At 49.2% G+C, this 18,662-nt stretch overlaps 1 protein-coding gene across 1 annotated transcript; it reads left to right on the top strand.

The window, feature by feature from the left end:
* The first annotated feature begins 1,835 nt into the window (after positions 1-1,835).
* INA (internexin neuronal intermediate filament protein alpha) lies at positions 1,836-14,061 on the top strand. Its single transcript, XM_005303524.4, has 3 exons — positions 1,836-2,895; positions 8,997-9,121; positions 12,174-14,061. The coding sequence occupies exons 1-3, from the start codon at positions 1,894-1,896 to the stop codon at positions 12,481-12,483; spliced, it is 1,437 nt and encodes a 478-aa protein (XP_005303581.2). The 5' UTR covers positions 1,836-1,893; the 3' UTR covers positions 12,484-14,061.
* The last annotated feature ends 4,601 nt before the right edge of the window (positions 14,062-18,662 follow it).

The following is an 18,662-nucleotide window of genomic DNA, read 5'->3' as shown; positions in this document are numbered from 1 at the left end:
AAAAATGGCCAGACTGGGTCAGACTAATGGTCCATCTAGCCCCGTACCCTGTCTTCCGACAGTGGCTGGTGCCAGAGGTTTCAGAGGGAATGAACAGAACAAGGCAATTATTGTGTGATCCATCCAGTACCAGCTTCTGGCACTCAGAGGTTTAGGGTCCTTGAACATCTTAGCTAATAGCCACTGATGGACCTATCCTCCAGGAATTTATCTCATTCTTTCCTGAACTGAGTTATACTTCTGGCCTTCACAACATCCCTTGGCAATGAGTTCCACAGGTTGACTGTGCATTGTATGAAGAAGTATTTCCTTACGTTTGTTTTAAACCTGCTGCCTATTAATTTAATTGGGTGACCCCTGGTTCTTGTGTTATGTAAAGGAGTAAATAACACGTCCTTATTCACTGTCTCTGAACCATTCATGATTTTATAGACCTCTATCATATCTCCCCCCACTTGTGGTATCCATGCTGGATGATCTAATTACAGGGTTGGGACATAAATCCATACAATGCCAGTAAAAGGCAGCCACCACTGGGATGGAAGGCTGTGAGTGGCCCACAGCACACTGCACAAAAGGGAGGGGAAGGGGGGAAAGGGGAAATTTTGGTCAGGTACAACAATGCAAACCACTACCCTTATAAAAGTCTCTGGGGAAATTGAAGGCTCCATCTCTTCTGCATAGACCTTAATTTGTAAGACTTCAACTGTGCATTTTAACACATTTCTTTTTCCAGATTGCAAAGATAAGTAACGCTTTTGAAATTGTTTCCTCATCATATTCAGACGTGTCACATACATATCGATATTTGTACATCTATCATCCAGATAAACATACATCTATCTGTTGTTGTTGTTACCTACTAAGTAACTACATATAATTTTGGCACTATATATAATGGAAGAAGGAATTCCTACATGAGAGATCAACCTGTCAGAACACGTCTGCCACGCCCTCCTCAGTCAATCCTGTTTGTTACAGAAAAATCCTTACAAGAATATTCTGTAGAAAACACAGATTTGCTCATTGGTATCAGCTACAATTTTTACATTTAATGGATTCTTTCCACCCTTTAACTCCTATAAGCAACACGGAGACAAATTCATCACGGGTTTTAACTCCATTGACTTCAGTGGGGTTATACCAGGGATGAATTTAGCCCAATATGTGTGTGCAACGACTCTGGAAAATGTCCAGCTGTTGATCAGCATACATGGATGATGGCAAAGGTGATTTTTAATGTGTTTCTTTGATATGTGTGTATAACTTGCTAATGCAGGAGTACACAGTTAACAGAGTTCAGAGTCTGATCTAATCCAAACCAATGTAACCATCTAGTCTAGCGACTCACCTGTTCCATCTGCTCAATTAATGATCTATTCGCGCACCCACCTAACCTACCCTTCCCCCCGAAACCCCGCATTTCCAGTCGCTGCTCAAGTTGAGCAGGGCGTTTCTTTCCATTGCATTTTTCCTCGGCGGATCTTGAAACCCACCGCGAAAGTGGCAGTGGGACAAGGGGAATGCAGAGCCGCGGGTGACTGCAGAAAACCAGCCCATGTGAAGGCTGCAGCGGGAGGGTGACGGGAAGGGGTCATGGTTTCCCTGGGAATCCCCCCTCCCCAGGCAGCTTGCGCTTCATGAGGGTGGATCTGTCTGTCCGTCCAGCTCCCTCCCCCTGCGAGCGAAGCAGTTGGTGCCTCTCGCAGGCGGCCCCAACTCGGGAATCCGGGCGCGGGGCTGACATCAGCACTGCGGCAAAACGGACAGCTCCAGTCGGTCTCCGCAGCGCCGCCGCCCGGGAGACCGCCGCCGCCCCGCCCCGCCGCGCCTGGCGCCCCCCGCCCCGCTATATAAGGCCGGGGCGCGCCCAGCCTCCCCCCAGCCTGCAGCATGAGCTCGCAGCCCCGCTACCTGGCCTCCTCCTACCGGCAGATCTTCGGGGAGCCCCTTCGGCTGCCCGCCGCCTCCTCCCGCCCGGGCAGCGCCTCGCTCTCCGGCCCCTCGCTGCCCCGCCGCCATGGGCTCCCGCTGGGCGCCCCCCGCCGGGCCGAGGCGTGGGGGGACCTGGGCCAGGCGTCCGCCCTGGGCCGCGAGTACCGCCTGGGCCGGGGCCGCGAGCAGGAGCAGCTGCAGGGGCTGAACGACCGCTTCGCCGGCTACCTGGAGCGGGTGCGGCAGCTGGAGCAGCAGAACCGGCTGCTGGAGGCCGAGCTGGGCGCGCTGCGGCAGCGCCAGGCCGAGCCCTCCCGCCTGGGCGAGCTCTTCCGGGGCGAGCTGCGGCAGCTGCGGGCCCAGCTGGAGGAAGCCGGGGCGGAGCAGGCGGAGGCGGCGCGGGAGCGGGAGCAGCTGGCCGGGGAGGTGCAGCGCCTGCGGGCGCGCTGCGAGGAGGAGGCGCGGGGCCGGGCCGAGGCGGAGCAGCGCGCCCGGGCGCAGCAGCAGGAGGTGGACGGGGCGGCCCGGGCCCGGCTGGGGCTGGAGAAGAAGGTGGAGGCGCTGCGGGAGGAGCTCGCCTTCCTGCGCCAGGTGCACGAGGAGGAGCTGGCCGAGCTGGCGGCCGCGCTCCAGGCCGCCCAGGTCGCGGTGGAGCCGGACCTGGCCACGCCGGACCTGAGCTCGGCGCTGCGGGAGATCCGCGGCCAGTACGAGTCGCTGGCGGCCAAGAACCTGCAGGCGGCCGAGGAGTGGTACCGCTCCGAGTTCGCCAACCTCAACGAGCAGGCGGCCCGCAGCAGCCAGGCCGTCCGGGCCAGCCGCGAGGAGATCCAGGAGTACCGCCGCCAGCTGCAGGCCCGCACCGTCGAGGTGGAGAGCCTGCGGGGCGCCAACGAGTCCCTGGAGCGGCAGATCCAGGAGATGGAGGAGAGGCACGGCGCCGAGGTGGGCGGGTTGCAGGTGAGGGAGCGCGTGCAGCGCCGGGCACCTCCGCCCCGGACACCACCTGGCACCTCCACCCCATGCAGGGCCCTTGTTCCCCATGTGGCGTTGAGTATCTCTCGCCCGCGCAGGGCTAGGGACCGATGGCCACCACTAGCCAGACCCAACTGGCCGTACCTCTCTCCCAGGCAGTCCGAGACATGTCTAGGCTGTGCGGCATTGGACTGACTCCGCTACCCGAGCTGAAATGGTCGGAGAAGTCCAGTTATCACGGATCAGCAGGGGCTGGGGAAGTCTGTGGGGAGTTTTCTAGCTTGACTGGGAAGGCAGCGGCAGCGGAGTTTGATGTCAAGCAAACCCGGGCATGAGCCGCTGGAAATCAGGGAAGGACCCCGCCGCTGGGAGAGCGGGGGTTAAAGGATTTCATGGGGGGAAAGGGTCCCAGAGGATGAACTACGTGGGGTTGTTTGGGAGTTTTACCTTGGCTTTAGTAGAGCCAGGATGTGACACACTGTGTTGGATTGAGATTGGGGAGCGGGCGTGCAGGGAAAGCTAGCGGTGTAAATGCATAAAGGTGCACACAGCCAGAGGCATGATTTCCCGATAGCCCCAGGGATGTCTGTGCGAAGGGATCAGTCTTTAGGTCTTCTGCCGTCTCACCCTCAAGATCGGTGTGTGTGTCGGCACTGCACGTACTGCAGGCTTCATGTGGGTGGGTGTTGGAGCAATAGGTAGACAGGACTGAGAAAAAAGTGTCTCTAGCCAAGGTCCTGAATTTGACATTTACCTTCGCCAGACTTCAGCGGATCGCTGTAAAAAGTCTTTTAATTCACGTTTAATGAATGAAGAGAATTTAACCCCCAAACCAGCCTTTCAAGTCAGTTTGTCACTTTGCAGCGAAGCTGAACTCTGGCATTTCACTCCTTTTCTTTTTCGTGATGGGTAATTTCTAGAAACCACCCGAGCTGCCTTGCAGCGGCCTTGCCCTGTTTTCAAGGGCATTTGTTACATGTACTCTAAAGTGCAGCGCTTAGAACCCTTCACAGCTATATTAGGAGAAATATTCCTGAGGGCCTGCTCCAAAGATCACTGAAGTCCATGGAAAAATTCCCTCTGATTTCAATGGGCTTTGCATTAGACCCTCAGTCTCTTTTGGGTGGTTTGGGAAATATGCTAATTTAAATTCCCCTGACTCTCAACAAAATATAGTTTGTTTGTTTTTTTCCCAGATTTTACTGTGTGGAAGCCCTCCTGAGGATAAAAATAAAAAATAGTGAGGTTGCAACATCTTGTTAACCTAAATGATCATCCATAGCTAAATTGTATAGTTTCTTCCTGAATTACTGCACATATTTAACTGACACGATTTACTATTTATACAGCAGTGCTGCCCCCAAGTATTTTCAGGGCCATACTGTGCTAAGGTTGTATAAACTCCTGCTACTTGCTCTAAACTGCTTGCAATCTAAGTAAATAGTTGGTGCTATTCTCCTTCACTTAATAATATGGAAATATTTTGATGTCCTGTGATAATGCATACAGGCGGACTCAAAGGGATCACATATTAGTAACCCTCTTACATATTGTAGCCTCGATGCCATGTAAACAGAGATCACAAGAACAACCTATATGTAGGAAGAAATACTAGAACCTGATTAAACTCTGGGATAGTTGAAATTGATCTGATTATGGAATATCAACTTTTTAATGTATGACCCTTGGATTTTAGTTTAGTGGGGGTGGTAATTAGTGGCATCTCTTGCATCCCTTATAGGAAATTATAAGATAGAGATTAAATCAGTAGTGTCCTATAGAAATGTATATATTTTTAATAGAAAATGAGATTCTTTCCATAGTTTGGGGTGTTTTTTAAACCATCCTATAGATTTCTGTAGCAGGGATACGTTTTCTCTATGAAATTCTATAGGACTGTTTAAAAAGCTATTGAAAGAGTCCCACTTTCCCTTCAATTCTATAGGACTTTTCCATAAGGGAAAACATTGATAGATGCTCATAATGTTGTCAGCCTCACAGGTCTATAGTGATATTTCTTGTTGCAGCCTTCCATATAAGTCTCCAGACTTTACTGCTTTTTGCTCTGAAATAGCTTCTACTAGCAGGCATGGGTCTCGGGCCAAATGTAGCCCACAGTTCTACAATAAGGTCCATTGGTGCCCTCATATAGGTGTGGTCCATGAAGCCTACAAATCCCAGCATGCAGTGCTCCACCTTTATCTGTTTGGGTGAAATTTAGTTTTTAAGCATTTCCTCTTCTTACAGCCATGGGGGCTAAAATTAAAGAGTCCTGAATAAGGGGCCCAGTTAAGCAAAATGTAACTGATCCACTTAAGTGGAAGATATAGTCATTAATTGCCGTTTGAGCCCAAGCCGTGCTGAGCACCCAGCACTCACATGGATTTTCAGTGGGTATCACAAGTGTGCCCTGTGGCTCAGGCCCTTAGGTAATGCAACAAAACCTTTTTACATTGTCCGAGCAAGTGGCATGAAAAGCAGCTTCATCTCACCTGTGCGGTGCTGAATCCAAATCTGGCACAAATAGGCCAGGAAATACATTTCCTTGCAGCACCATCCAGGATTGCCACACGATTGTGCTAGTGTCTGAATGGCGACTGCACAACCCACGCTTGACACAAGCTGCTCCCTGCTAACACAGGATCACAGAGAATGGAATGATGAAGAGGCTGGGATTCATACGTGGGTTTAGAAACACATATGTTAGCAGGAAAACATGAGTGCTAAACAGGGGCGTGTAGGTAGGGCAGAGAGGCAGAGCTCTGTATCTGAAGTACTTGTCACTCAATATGCCTGATATTTATTATTCATCTTACCCAACCCAGTCCCAGAGCAATAGGAGAGAGGAATATAGCCAAGTTCTACAAATAAGTGGTTTTGTACCCCCGGGTGCTCAAATGAGGTGACAGAATTGGAGGAAAGGAACTGAGCAGTGTTTTATCTGAGAGTGGAGTTATTATCCAACACAACCACTGTTAATGTAGTTGGTCAATAGCACAGCATTGCTGTACCAATGAGGATATTATTTATAATTACTTGTGTGGTGACTCCATCTGGGAGCCCCTCACAGACCAAGTCCCTGCTGTCGTAGGTGCTGTACAAACGCTGAACAAAAAGATGTTATAAATCAGGGATATTATAATGGGAGTTTACATTACATGGGACACTCATTTTCTCCCAGAATGCCCTCTGCATCTCAGTGTGTGCCCTGACGATCTCCCCATTCTTTCTTCATTTGTAACTCCCATTCCGCATCCTTGAGTTCCTGCCCTAGGGTCACTGTTCTTGTGACTTAATCAAAATCCATCAGCGATGGTTGTTAAGGGGTCAAAGGGGGTCACAGGAGCAAAGCAAGGCTTTGCCTCTGAATTCAAGGCAGAGGGGGATGTATGACAGCTCAGGGACTAGATTGATGGAGGCCGTGTAAACAGACATTGCATCTCTAGAGTAACTCCACTGAAATCAATGGATTTACCCAAGGTTGACATGGGTAGAGCCGGAACCAGGATTTGGCATGTCCACTACTTGTTTAGCTCCATGCATTTTGCTGCTGGTGGCCATCTTTGCATTATGTATTTAGTAGGTTATGCAAGACACAAAATAGGACAGGGAGGAGGAAGTGGCGGAATGAAATAGCAATGAGTCTCTTCCACTGTAGACACAGAGCTGCACCTAGTCATTAAGGGCTGACTTGGGAAGAAACACAGGGGGAGAAAATTTTCTTAGCTGGCCAATGTAGAACAGCCGGCTTCCCACACAGGTCTAAGTTATACAACTTTCATGTGCATTCTAACTACATATACATCCAAAAAACTAAAAAAGCCTGAATCAGACGGTGCCCATGGGAACATCTGACGCAACAAAGACATTCCCAGATAATTATTTGGGTTGGGAGGAACCTCTTGTGGGCCATCTATTGCAGTGTCTTCATGGTATCAGCTTTGCTTTTATGATCCTGAAACAATCTCTGCGTGATTGCCTAGCCTCTCTCAGACAATGGCAATTCCACAGTCTCTCTAAGCGGTTTTCTCCATTGTTATATAATTTTCCCCAATATTCAACCTATATTTTCGCTGCTGCCTGTTCCGCCTTGTTTTGTAACTGACTAATGAGATCATTGTCCTCTTTGCAAACCCCGGCTGTATTTATGGGAAAAGCAACCACGTGAAAATCCCTTAATTTTATGACAGCAAAAAAAAACTGTCACTCTGACCCATTGCACAGCTGGCAACTTCATTTATTAGGAAATCTGCTGCATGCCTTAAATGACCTATGTGCTGCTCCTGCTAAAGTCAAGGAGTGTTTGCCATTGACCTCAGTGGGAGCAGAAGAGAACGTTAAGATTTGTGACAAATTTCCTCAAGTTACTTTAAAAATATTTACAATATTTTAAAAGACAAATATGCTTTGCGACTTGATGGCTTATTACCTAGCATGCACTTTCCACTTTACCTTTACATTTTCACCATTAATTTGTGAAGTAGGGAAAAAAATAAAGCTGAGGTCACGGAACGCGTAGATGGTATTAAGGAGAGATGGAGCAGGTCTGCGTCTCTTCCATTACCACCATCTTCTCTTCCTACTCCTTGGGGAACTGCTGTGTCTTCGACTAAGCTCCGAGGAGCCTTCCTAGGCTTCTCATCGCTGGCCTCATGTCCCAGCCCCCGTTCTTCCAGAAGAGAGCTGGACTAAACTCCTTTGGAACCTGGAGATGCTGCTCATCGGCTAACCTCCGCTGGTGATCAATGTGGGTCCCTCCCTCTCAAGGCGTTGGGAGTCCTGCCTATGGAACACTGCTAGCTAGTTTGGGGAATCTACCATGCCACCATTTTGCTGCTGCCGTAAGACACTTCGGTTCCTGCTACACTGTGGAACAAATTTGTATCTGTGCTTTAGTGGTTAACATTTCTCTGTGCAAAAAAAGTGGTCTCTCCTCATGGTCATGCCTAAAAGCTCAGATAAACCCTTAGCCACAAGAGAGGGAGGGCAGCACTAGCACAATCCTTAACTTTCCTTTAGGGCAGGGGTGAGCAAACTACGGCTTGTGGGCCGGATCTGGCCTGTGAGCCATTTTACGCCGATCCCTGAGCCGCACCAAGTGGCTTGGCCCTGCTCTGTCCGGGGCGCTGGGTTGGTGACCGAGCCGCGTGGTGTGGCCACGCTCCAGCCAAGGCGCAGGGTTGGGGGCCGCACCATGCGGCTCCATCCTGCTCTGTGGGGGGGCTGAGTTGGGGGCCACACCCCTGAGCCTCTCCCCATGCCCAACCCCTTGCCCCAGCCCTGGCCCCCCTCTCCCGCTCTCCAAACCCCTTGATCCCAGCCCAGAGCACCCTCCTGCACCCCAAACCTCTCTGCCCCACCCCAGAGCCCTCACCCCCAGCCGAAGCCTGAACCCCTTCCCACACCCCAGCCCTGATTCCCCCCTCCCGCCCTTGGTCCCAGCCCAGAGCGCCCTCCTACACCCCAAACTCCTCATCCCCAGCCCCACCCCAGAGCCCACACCCCCTCCTGCACCCCAACCCCAATTTTGTGAGCATTCATGGCCCTCCATACAATTTCTATTCCCCGATGTAGCCCTCAGGCCAAAAAGTTTGCCCACCCCTGCTTTAGGGGTTGGGCTCCCACTGTCCATAACCCTTGCCTTGCGTCGGAACAATCAAGCCCAACCCCATTCCACAGCCCCTTGCTTTGTTTAATCAGTCGCTAAGGGCCAAATCCTAGGAGGTGCAGAGCACCCATCTCCCATCACTCAGTGAGTTATTTCTCTCCACTCTGGGCTCCTCTGATGTGGCTAATTGGACACATTTGTCCAATTGTCCCTATAACAACCATCCAAGAAAGTAAATAAAGCAATTGGAAAAAATGAAAGAGGCAGCTCGAACAGCGGCCGTCGCCTTGTTTTCGGGCCGCAGTTCTCTTCGTTGGAATTTCCCCATGCTGCGCTCCTGTCCAGGAATCTGCTGGGATGGATGAGTTGGCAGTTGTATTGTTCCCTGTCTCGCTAATGAAATGAACATAAAGCGTTCAGCTAAGGACTTTGCTTTTGAAACACGGCTCCTTATCTCCCTGGGCTTGCTTGATTGCAGGACAGCATCAGTCAGCTGCAGAACGACTTGAGGAACACCAAGAGCGAAATGGCTCATCATCTGAGGGAGTATCAAGACTTGCTCAATGTTAAAATGGCTCTGGATATAGAGATCGCTGCCTACAGGTAACAACTCACAACATTTATTTGACCTGTCCTCGTCTGTGCCACCTTGTCTGGCACAAAACCATAAATCGAATAAAGCACGTGGTTTTGTTTTAATTGCTGAGGGTAAATGGAGGAGACATGCAGTGGATGGGGGGGTACTCATCACACACTGGGTACAGCAAGTAGATGCTAACGTACCTCAGTCCTGACCTGCGTTACTCCCTGATAGGCCAGTCTGGGCTCCCCGCCATAGCTCTGCCAATGCCCCTCAATCCACACCCAACATCTCCTCCTGCTCTGCTAGTCCCCCACCCCCACATCTGGTGTTTTTCTTCACATTAGAGCAACGCAAGTCTGTGTTTCCCAGCTACATTATTTTGACTGAAAAAAGATTCCAGATCTGAACAGCAGTAACACCAGAGCTTGCTGTTTCCAGCAGCTCGCGCTGTGTCCTTGCAGTCGGGGGTCCCACCTTCTGATATGGAGGGTGACCCCATCTGACCCTGTGACCCCCACCCAATATCCTTTCCAAACACCAGTTACTCCATGCATATACCCCTGCAGCTCTGCCAATGCCCTTAGCCCCTCAAACTTGTGTCTTGTCTGTGTTGTTTAGTCTTTTCCCATACTTGGAGATGAGCTCAGAGATCGATTGACCTAAATCCTACATGTGACATAGGAATACCCCCCCCCCCACACACACACACCTTTTAACCTCTTCTGGGAGGCTGAGTCCCCATTTCTCTCCCCTTGGGATAATGGGTCATTACAAAAACTAATTTCTCCATACTAACTTCCCCCCTACTGTTTGAAATGGGCCACCCTCATTACCACTACAAAAGTGATTTTTCGTTCCTTGGTATTCTACTGTTAATTGAATTTCTCGTTAGCACTGACCCTCCACTTGGTAAGGCAACTCCCATCTTTTCATGTACTCTGTGTGTATGTGTGTGTATACACACACACACACACACCTGCTACTGTATTTTCCACACCATGCATCTGATGAAGTGGATTATAGCCCACGAAAGCTTATGCCCAAATAAATTTGTTAGTCTCTAAGGTGCCACAAGTACTCCTCATTCTTTTTGAAGTCAAGGATTGAGCCCCTTGCATTAACCTCCTAGCCGGGGAGTAGTCTTGATCATTAGCCTATTGACGAAGGGGTTGTTCAAGCCCCACCCCTGGGTCTCAGCCCCGCTCCTGCTGGTGCTGTATTCTTTGCATGGTCCAGCCCTATCCACTATGGGGGTTTGCTTCCCTGGGCAAGCAAGGTCAGTTTTTTGGCTCCTGTCCCTCAATAAATGGTATTTCCAAGTTCGTTTGAAACTGCAGCTACATCCTGCCTTCGCGTCCAGCCCAGCTCAGGAGTGACTGAAAGCCGTGCCTGGTTGACAACCATTTGGTAGCCTACTTGAAATGGTGCTCAGCTGCCATGGTGATGGGCCTGGTATAAGAACCTACATTAAACAGACTACAGCACACACCACTGCTGATGCTGGTCTATTACTGCGTGTAGAGCTTTGCTCACTGTCACAGCGCTCCAATCCTGACCTGCAGAAACCTTTATTATCCACACTTGGCCTCTCGCTTCAGCCCTGTCAGTGCTTCTCAGGTCCAGTACTGGTACCAAACACAGCTCTCTTGACGTGCCTCAGTCCTGACCTGGCCTAGTCCCTCACCCTCCACAACCGTGCCAATGCCTGTTAATCTTGGCCTTCCAACACTTCCTGCTCTCCCAGATCCTGGGCCTTTCTTGAGTAGAGCCTGGCCTTCATACCCGATTGTTGAGTGGTTTTGTGATGTACATGTCTGGCGCCATGGCCAGATTCACACTCCTGTGTGAGCTAGGGCAGCACCTGCATTCAAGTGCAGCAATTCCATGTCCACACTAAGCACAGCTGATATTGAAATGCTAATTCTTTCCCCCTCCACAAAGTTCTCCCTATTCCCCTGTAATGGGCAGGGGGAGAGGAGAAGCAGTCTCAACTGCCCCTATGCAGTTGGCTCGAGACTGCCACACTGCTGGAACGATTGGCCTGTTGATCATACAGCTGGGCCTGAAAGAGTTCTGTTGTGTCTGATTTAAAACTGGGTGAAGCTGGGAAGGTTCAGGAGGTTTGAACACTCGTGAAATGCAGGTGCTTTGGAAATGTGTATGTTTTTCCAACAACCATCAGAATGAAACCGCTTCAGACAGCGAAACTGGGTGGGATTCAAGGTGTTGCTTCTAATGGCTAAAGCCCGCCGCTGTGGGTCCTGACTCACTATAAATGACCCTGCAAGTCAAGACCGGTCAGAACACTAACAATCACCCCCACATTTGAACATGGAGGTGCTGGAAGGGGGTGTTTCTCAGCAGGGAGCCTTTGGCTCTGGAAACTTGCTTCCCCTGCAAAGCCGCTTGTTGTCCTTCTAGACAGCCTTTGCAGCATGCGTCCTCTGGCCTATCTTGAGCTGGTGAGAGTGGTGGGTACATTTCATTTGTGGACTAAGGTTTTCATTTGACTGGTTTTTTTTAATATGCATTATATTTACCATAGTGGAACTGTGCCCAGAAATCACCAATGGAGGCATATTTTATATATCGGTCACATGAGAACCTGCTTTCTGATCTTTCCTGCCTTGTTCGGGTCCAGGTTAGAGCCCACAAAAACACAGAAAAAATAACAAAGAGGGGAAAAAATTAACTGAGCTGTTTTAAACCTTAAAAAGGTTTGGGTTGAGTTTCAGGTGTAGATGTGGAGGGCTTCTTATTTTCATCCAGATATTGCCTGAATCAGAATTCTGGGTCAGACACACTCAGACGTTGCAGGTGTTTAAAATCTGAAACTGGATCCTAGATCACATTTTGCAAATATCTGTGCCCCCCCCCATCTTTATAACGAGCCCATAAAAATAAAACAGATCCAAGCACATCCAAATGTATGGAATGTTTCAAAACTGGGTCCAAACTTTGCAGCTGGAGCTCATCTCAGTTTATATCCAAACTGGTTTGTTCATCGTTAACCTGAGCCACAGAGGGGGTAACCTTCTCTAACTAACCTCTCCTTCTGTGATGTGTTTTCAGGAAGCTGCTGGAAGGTGAAGAGACACGTTTTACCACTGGAAGCGTCAGCATTTCGGCTCTGAATCCACATTCTAACCCCAGTTATTCTTTCCAGCCCAGAGTCTTCAGTTTACCTGTGGCCACTGCCTCAAAAATCTCTCCTACTCTGTCTTTTAAGAAAGAAGAGAAAGAGGAGGCTTCTAAAGTGTCCTCTAAAGTATCATCTAGTCAGATGAGGGAGACCTTTGCTGAAATGATTGAGGAGACCGTAACTAAGAAAACCGAGCAATCAAACCCAGAGGAAGGAAACATTACAAACCAAAAGATTTAACCTTTGAAATTAATAGTATTAGCGTTTAAGGGGGAACAATCTACACTAGACCTTTCAATTGTCTACACCTGAATTAATGCGCTTGTCACCCAATAGAAATGTCCCAGCGCTTCAGCATCATTAGAAATAGTACATCCCACACTCTAGCCAGGAGCAATTAAATGACAGAGGGATCTCAAAGCTTAGGCTGAAATTGGAGAGGATGGCAACTGAGTAGCTACATCTTCTGTGGTCATCACGATTAGTTAAACCAGATCACACAGTAAGGAACTCCTCACTCCAAAGCCAACACAATCTACCCGCATTCATGGCTGCTCCTGATGGACGTCTTACACATGTTAAGGCTATTTCCAGTTACACACTATACTAGGAGAAGGCTGAATTTGGTCTATTCTTCCCCTTTAAAGCAATTCCAGGTTTGGATAGACGGTCTTTGTAGCACCCTGCTCTGCAGTTAGCTAGATGCATGTTGGTCATTTCTGTGATTGCGTAGTGACTCGTTGTGTCCATATCACCTCATTCCATCTGGTAGCCAACGGGTTAAGAAAAATATATTGATTAGAATTGACAGTACCAACTAGTCAGATGGTTTGAATTTTTTTTAAACTATAATTAGTTTCTTGATTTGGGGCCTTGATCTATTCTAAAAATCATCAGAATGCAAAACAAACCAACAAAAACCAAACCCCCAACAACCCCAAATTCTTGAGCTGTAGTCCATCACTTTAAGTCTAGAAGCACAGAAAATTCTGAGGTATGCCCAGCCTGACTTTTGCACTAGCATTAAACTATAAGGTGTATACATTTCTGCCAATTGACTGTTTCTATAGTTTGGCGGCATTAGTCTGTCCATACTCTCATGAGAAGAGGTTTATCAATAGCACACGTAAGTTAGGAGAGTTTCCTTCGTGTATTTAAAATGGGTACACACTCCTGCACTATAAAATCACAAGTGGATCTCAGTGGCTCTTCCAGGGCATTTCTGAGAACATGTTGGAAGATGCATATTTTTTTGTCCTTGGTATTCAGACTCAGAAGCAACACAGCTGCACAAAAACTCCACTTCTGCTGGATAAATAGACACCAACTGGTGCTGTGAGGTAATATGATTAAAATAATTCCAACTTCCACCACAGTTTGCAGATGAACAGTCATGGACTCACAGGTGACCATAACAGAGAGATTCTAGTCACTGGAAGAATGGATTCACACCCACTGTTTTTCCAAAGGAAGGGATTCTGGTAGGGTAGCATTTCACCTTCCATTTCAATCTGCCAAACTTTGTTAGTGTATGTGTCTCCAGCCTACCTGTTCCAATGTGTGCCAAGATCGATATAGGATTTACTTCTGTAGGTTTTTCCAATGCCTTAAAATCGCCAGTGATCGCTTTTGCAAAAGCTGAAGACTGCGTGTTTGTTGTGTGTTTGCCAAAGCACTGTGCCATTATGAGGTTATGATAACACAAAACCTTGGTGTTAGTGTTGCCAGGATAAGCTACTGGAAATAGAACATTATTTGCTCACACTTTTCCTCTTCTACTGTAAGGCACAAGATAATAAAAAAAAACCGTGACATGAATCCCACCATTCTCTGTGTCCTCTTTCAGGCTGTCTTGATCTGAAAACTCACCAACTTCTCTGTTCCTGGGTCAGTTTCTTTTGTCACACCAGTGCAGCCCTGTCTTCAAAGCGTAGGAGAGCATGATTTGGTATAATGCATAAATCTGTTCTTAGGGGTGCACTAGAATGGAAACTAGAGGGCCAGGGTCCTCAGCTGGCATGAGTCGTCATAGCTCAGTAGATGTCCATGGAGCTGTAACAATTTGCACTAGCTAAGGTTCTGGCACATTATCTAATAATTTGTCTATTGCTATTTTTATAGCTAGTTTAGCTCTGGTGAAAGGTGCCAACGATAGCTTGGAACACTGAAGCCTGGTGTTTTTATCCACACAGCGGCTTTAGTATAAGCAAACAAACATACCTTACACCGTTTCCCATCCAGCGTACCTCCTCCCTTGCTTAAAGGGGCCATCTACAGAGCAAGAGAAGAGCTCAGTGTACATGGACCATTACTTTGAGACTGTCCATTGTGAAGGTGATTTTTACGGTACAGACACGTGTGCTAGAAACTGGACCAAGACCAGCAATTTATGTCATACAGGCCACTCAACAGCTGGCAGATGGTAATGACTTTTTGCTCATTAACAACCTGGACCACATTCATTGTTCACTTAAATACCTCTGACCCAAGAGAGCAATTCCAGGGATTCCACTGTCAGATCCTGCAGACTGGCCTAGTAGACACCGCACACAGCTGACGATAGCCAAATTCCAACCTCAGTGATGCTAGTGTAAACTCAGAGGGACTTCAACGGTGACACTCTGGATTTCCACCCAGAAGTTGGATTTCACTCCCCCAAGTGGCTGCTGCATCTCCTCAGGAAAAGGAAGGACTGGTGTGTGCTGCTGGCTCCTTGGTTGTGTAATAACGGTTCAGCATGAACCGCACCAGTGAGAGATCATCCCAGTGCAGTAGGTGGGCGTGGTCACAGCACTGCCAGTTTCTCTGCAGCTGCTGTGTTTGTCCTGATGGCTGCATCCCTCCATGGCCTCTCCAGCACGGGAGAGGTGACTGGAAGCCCCCAGGCTGGACAGAGGCAGCAGCTGGAAGGCACCTGGCCTTCACGCTGAATTAGGGCCACGCCTATGTTTTTTTAAACAATTTCCTGTAGGGCAGCAGATATCTACCAGTGGAGACAGTCCTCAAGTCAGTGGGCGCTTCTACATCCTAACTGCTTAGGCATGAGTCACCATACTTGGATTTTGGCAAGGCTGGAATGAGTTCAAACATTAAGGGTCATTCTTAGTCCCCCTGGCCCATGTTAATTGCTCCTGCAGAACCTGTTGCACAGATGACTCTGTGTAGCTTCCGCTTGCCCTTTTGATCTGGTTGGATATGATCAGAGTGAATAGCCTAGAAAACCCCAAGGTGTGTAAAGACGCCACGGTGAGACATCTCACCCCCAGGAAATCTGGCTGATGCATCACAAGCTGTCACCAGCATTGTCTGGCTTCACGTTCCTTAGATTTAGAACTGATCTGAAGCAGCGCTGGAGGCTCTTCACCTACCACCACCAAGCAAATGTTCATTACTTTACACTCCCCAGCAGCTGAAGCTAACGATTACAGATTGACAGACCTACTCATCCTTCAATTTGCATCACATTCGTGGTGGCGCCGGCTGCCCCAGCCTCTCTTTGCACTCATCTTCCGCAGCCTGGCTGCTTTTGTCTACCGGCCACTCGACTTCAGAAGGCTACTTGGCCGGGGTGCAGGCTGGAGCTGGGGAATAAATCCTCCTTTGTGGTCCCATGTTTTGATTAGGTTCATGGCCAAGACTGCAGTAGGGAAGGAGTGAGTCACGCTGCAGATGTTTAAAGATTTATACTTCTGCAGCAACTCGCCCCTCTGGAAGAAAAGGCAGTTGCCGCGCACAGGCTGTACGGTTAGAAAGAGAAGCAGCAAAAAGCTGCCCATTTCCTGAGAGGCATCTGCGTTTGTCACCATGGTTAGCCTCACCCTGAGGCCACCAGCTCGCACTGCATGGCTGGGTGGTTCTTTCTTTGCAAGTCGCTTTCTCTTTGGAAGGTGATACTGGCCGGAGCAGAGCACACATCTGGGCTGGCTCATTTCATGGTGGTGTGACTCCACTTGCTACATTTACACACCGATCAGCGGGGGTGACTGAAGTTAGTGGTGGCAGGGGTCCGTTGATTTCACAGCACCCAGGGAATGGAAACGGCTCATTTTTGGTTCATTGATTCCTACATTCCAAGGCCAGAAGGGACCACCATGATCATCTAGTCTGAGCTCCTGTACAGCACAGGCCATAAACTTCCCCAAAATAATGTCTAGAGCAGGGGTGGGCAAACTACGGCCCACGGGCTGGATCCTGCCCAGCCCCTGAGCTCCTGGCCAGGGAGGCTCGCCCCCGGCCTTCCCCACTGTGCCCCCTTCCCCCACAGCTACAGCTTCAGCTCGCTCGCTCTGCTGCCAGTGCAATGCTCCGGGCAGCGGGGCTGTGAGCTTCTGGGGCAGCGCAGCTGCAGAGCCCGGCCTGACCCGGTCTCTGGGCTGTGTGGTGGTGGCGTGGCCGTAGCACCACCAGCCATCAGTGCTCCAGGCAGCGCGGTGAGGGGGTAGGGAGCAGTGGGTGTTGGCTAGAAGGCAGGGGAGTTCAGGGGGCAGGGGTGTGGATAGGGGTCAGGGCAGTTGTGGGGGGGAAAAGGGGGTTGAATGGGGGCAGATGTCCCAGGGGGCAGTCAGGAAAGAGGGGGGGTTGGATGGGGCGGCAGAGGGTAGTCAGGGGCAGAGGTTCCAGGGGCAGTCAGGGGACAGGGAGAAGGGGTGGTTGGATGGGGCAGGAGTCCCGGGGAGGGGGAGGGGGCAGATAGGAGATGGGAGCCGGGCCACGATCCCCTCCCCTAACCGGCTCTCCATACAATTTACAAAACCCAATGCGGCCCTCAGGCCAAAAAGTTTGCCTGCCCCTGCATCTTTCCTAGAAAAATGTCCCATCTTGATTTCAAAATTGCCAGCAATGGAGAATCCACCACGACCCTGGGTGAATTGTTCCAATGGTTAATTACCCTCGCCGTTAAAAATGGACACCTTTTTTCCAGTCTGAATTTCCAGCCGTTGGATTATGTTAGACCTTTCTCTGCTAGACTGAAGAGCCCGTTATTAAATATTTGTTCCCCGTGTGGTAGTGGTGGCAGCGACACTGGAAGCAAGAACTACGTGGTTCCATTGGAGATCTGTGCAGTTACCAGCCATGCCGAGAAGAGCAGGACTCCATAAGGTGTTGTGCTATTCTGCACACATGGAGGCCTTTTTACTTTTTTAATTAAGAGAATATGAAGGCTGAGTTTTGCTACTGGCGATGCAGCAGGCTTTATTGTCCCTCTCCAGACACAGACACACCCAACTTCCTGTTCAGGATTCTGGGTAGTGTAGTCCAGAGGCATTTCCTATACCGAGAAATAATATAAATAGAGCAAATCTTTCCATCCTAGGTACTCATATGGCCTCCCATTATCGTAGTATCTGAGTGCATCAAAATCACTAATGTCTTCCTCCTCCCCACCTCTGTAAGACGGCAGTGCTATGATCCTCCCTGTGCACAGCTTACGTCGACCTAACTCTGCAAGTGTCTACATTAAAATGTCACTCCCACCCATGTAACTCAGCCTGCGAATGCCAAGCAGAGGTGCTGTTTCCAGTCCTGGGTTCACTCACATGCTTGGCGGTTACATTTTCCTTCCCCATAGGAGAGTTCGAGGATGAGGGCAGTGAAGGTGTCAAGTGTGGGAAAGCTCATGTTACTGCCGGCAGCTGCTGCCGGCTCTGCTCCAGGACACAGGATTCCGGTTTCCAGCGCCGGTGCTTCTGCTGTCACCACAGCTGCCAAAGCACAAAGGGGAAAAAAAATATATATATATATATATATATATATATATATATATATATATATATATATATATATATATATATATATATATATATATAAATAAATAAAACAGAAACATCCCCGGCCCCCACTATAGTGCATAGAACTCGCCCTTCTCTAATCCAGCCCAGGTCAGCAGCGATCAAACACTGCCAACATCTGAAGGCCGCTCAACAGCAACATTAGCTGGTGATCTCAGCCCAGGTCCTAGACGACAGACATAAACAGATGGAGCCAGCATAACGTGATTCTGCTCATTTACTTTTCTAGGCTGGGCTCTTAACTGGTCCTCTCAGCAGAGAGGCCTCAAGAACCTGTTTCCCTGGCTTGATAACCTTAGAAAACAGGCACCCCTGAGGCCCTAAACATCTAGGGCCATACACTAGGGATGAGTAACGCCATGGGAGATGGGATGAAGCTGGCTGAGAACGTATGCGAATTAAAACCAGCTGGGCGTCAGCAGCGAGGTTCCGATTTCATCCCCGACAAGGAGCATTTATTGTTCAGAACAGACACAGAAAATTAGGGGTTCTGCAGGAGACTTGGTTTCAAGTTTTAGCTATACTTGATGAAAACTTTGTTTCTTAAGCTTCAGACTAAGGAACGTACAGAATGTGTTGGGCGCTAAAAAGAGAGAGAAACGTATAAAGCCATCACCGTACGTGGGCCCA

Source organism: Chrysemys picta, chromosome 7 (genome assembly GCF_011386835.1).
Source record: "Chrysemys picta bellii isolate R12L10 chromosome 7, ASM1138683v2, whole genome shotgun sequence".
Classification (NCBI taxonomy): domain Eukaryota; kingdom Metazoa; phylum Chordata; order Testudines; family Emydidae; genus Chrysemys; species Chrysemys picta.
The sequence above is the reverse complement of the archived record's forward strand: the minus strand, read 5'-3'. Positions and strand labels throughout refer to the sequence as shown.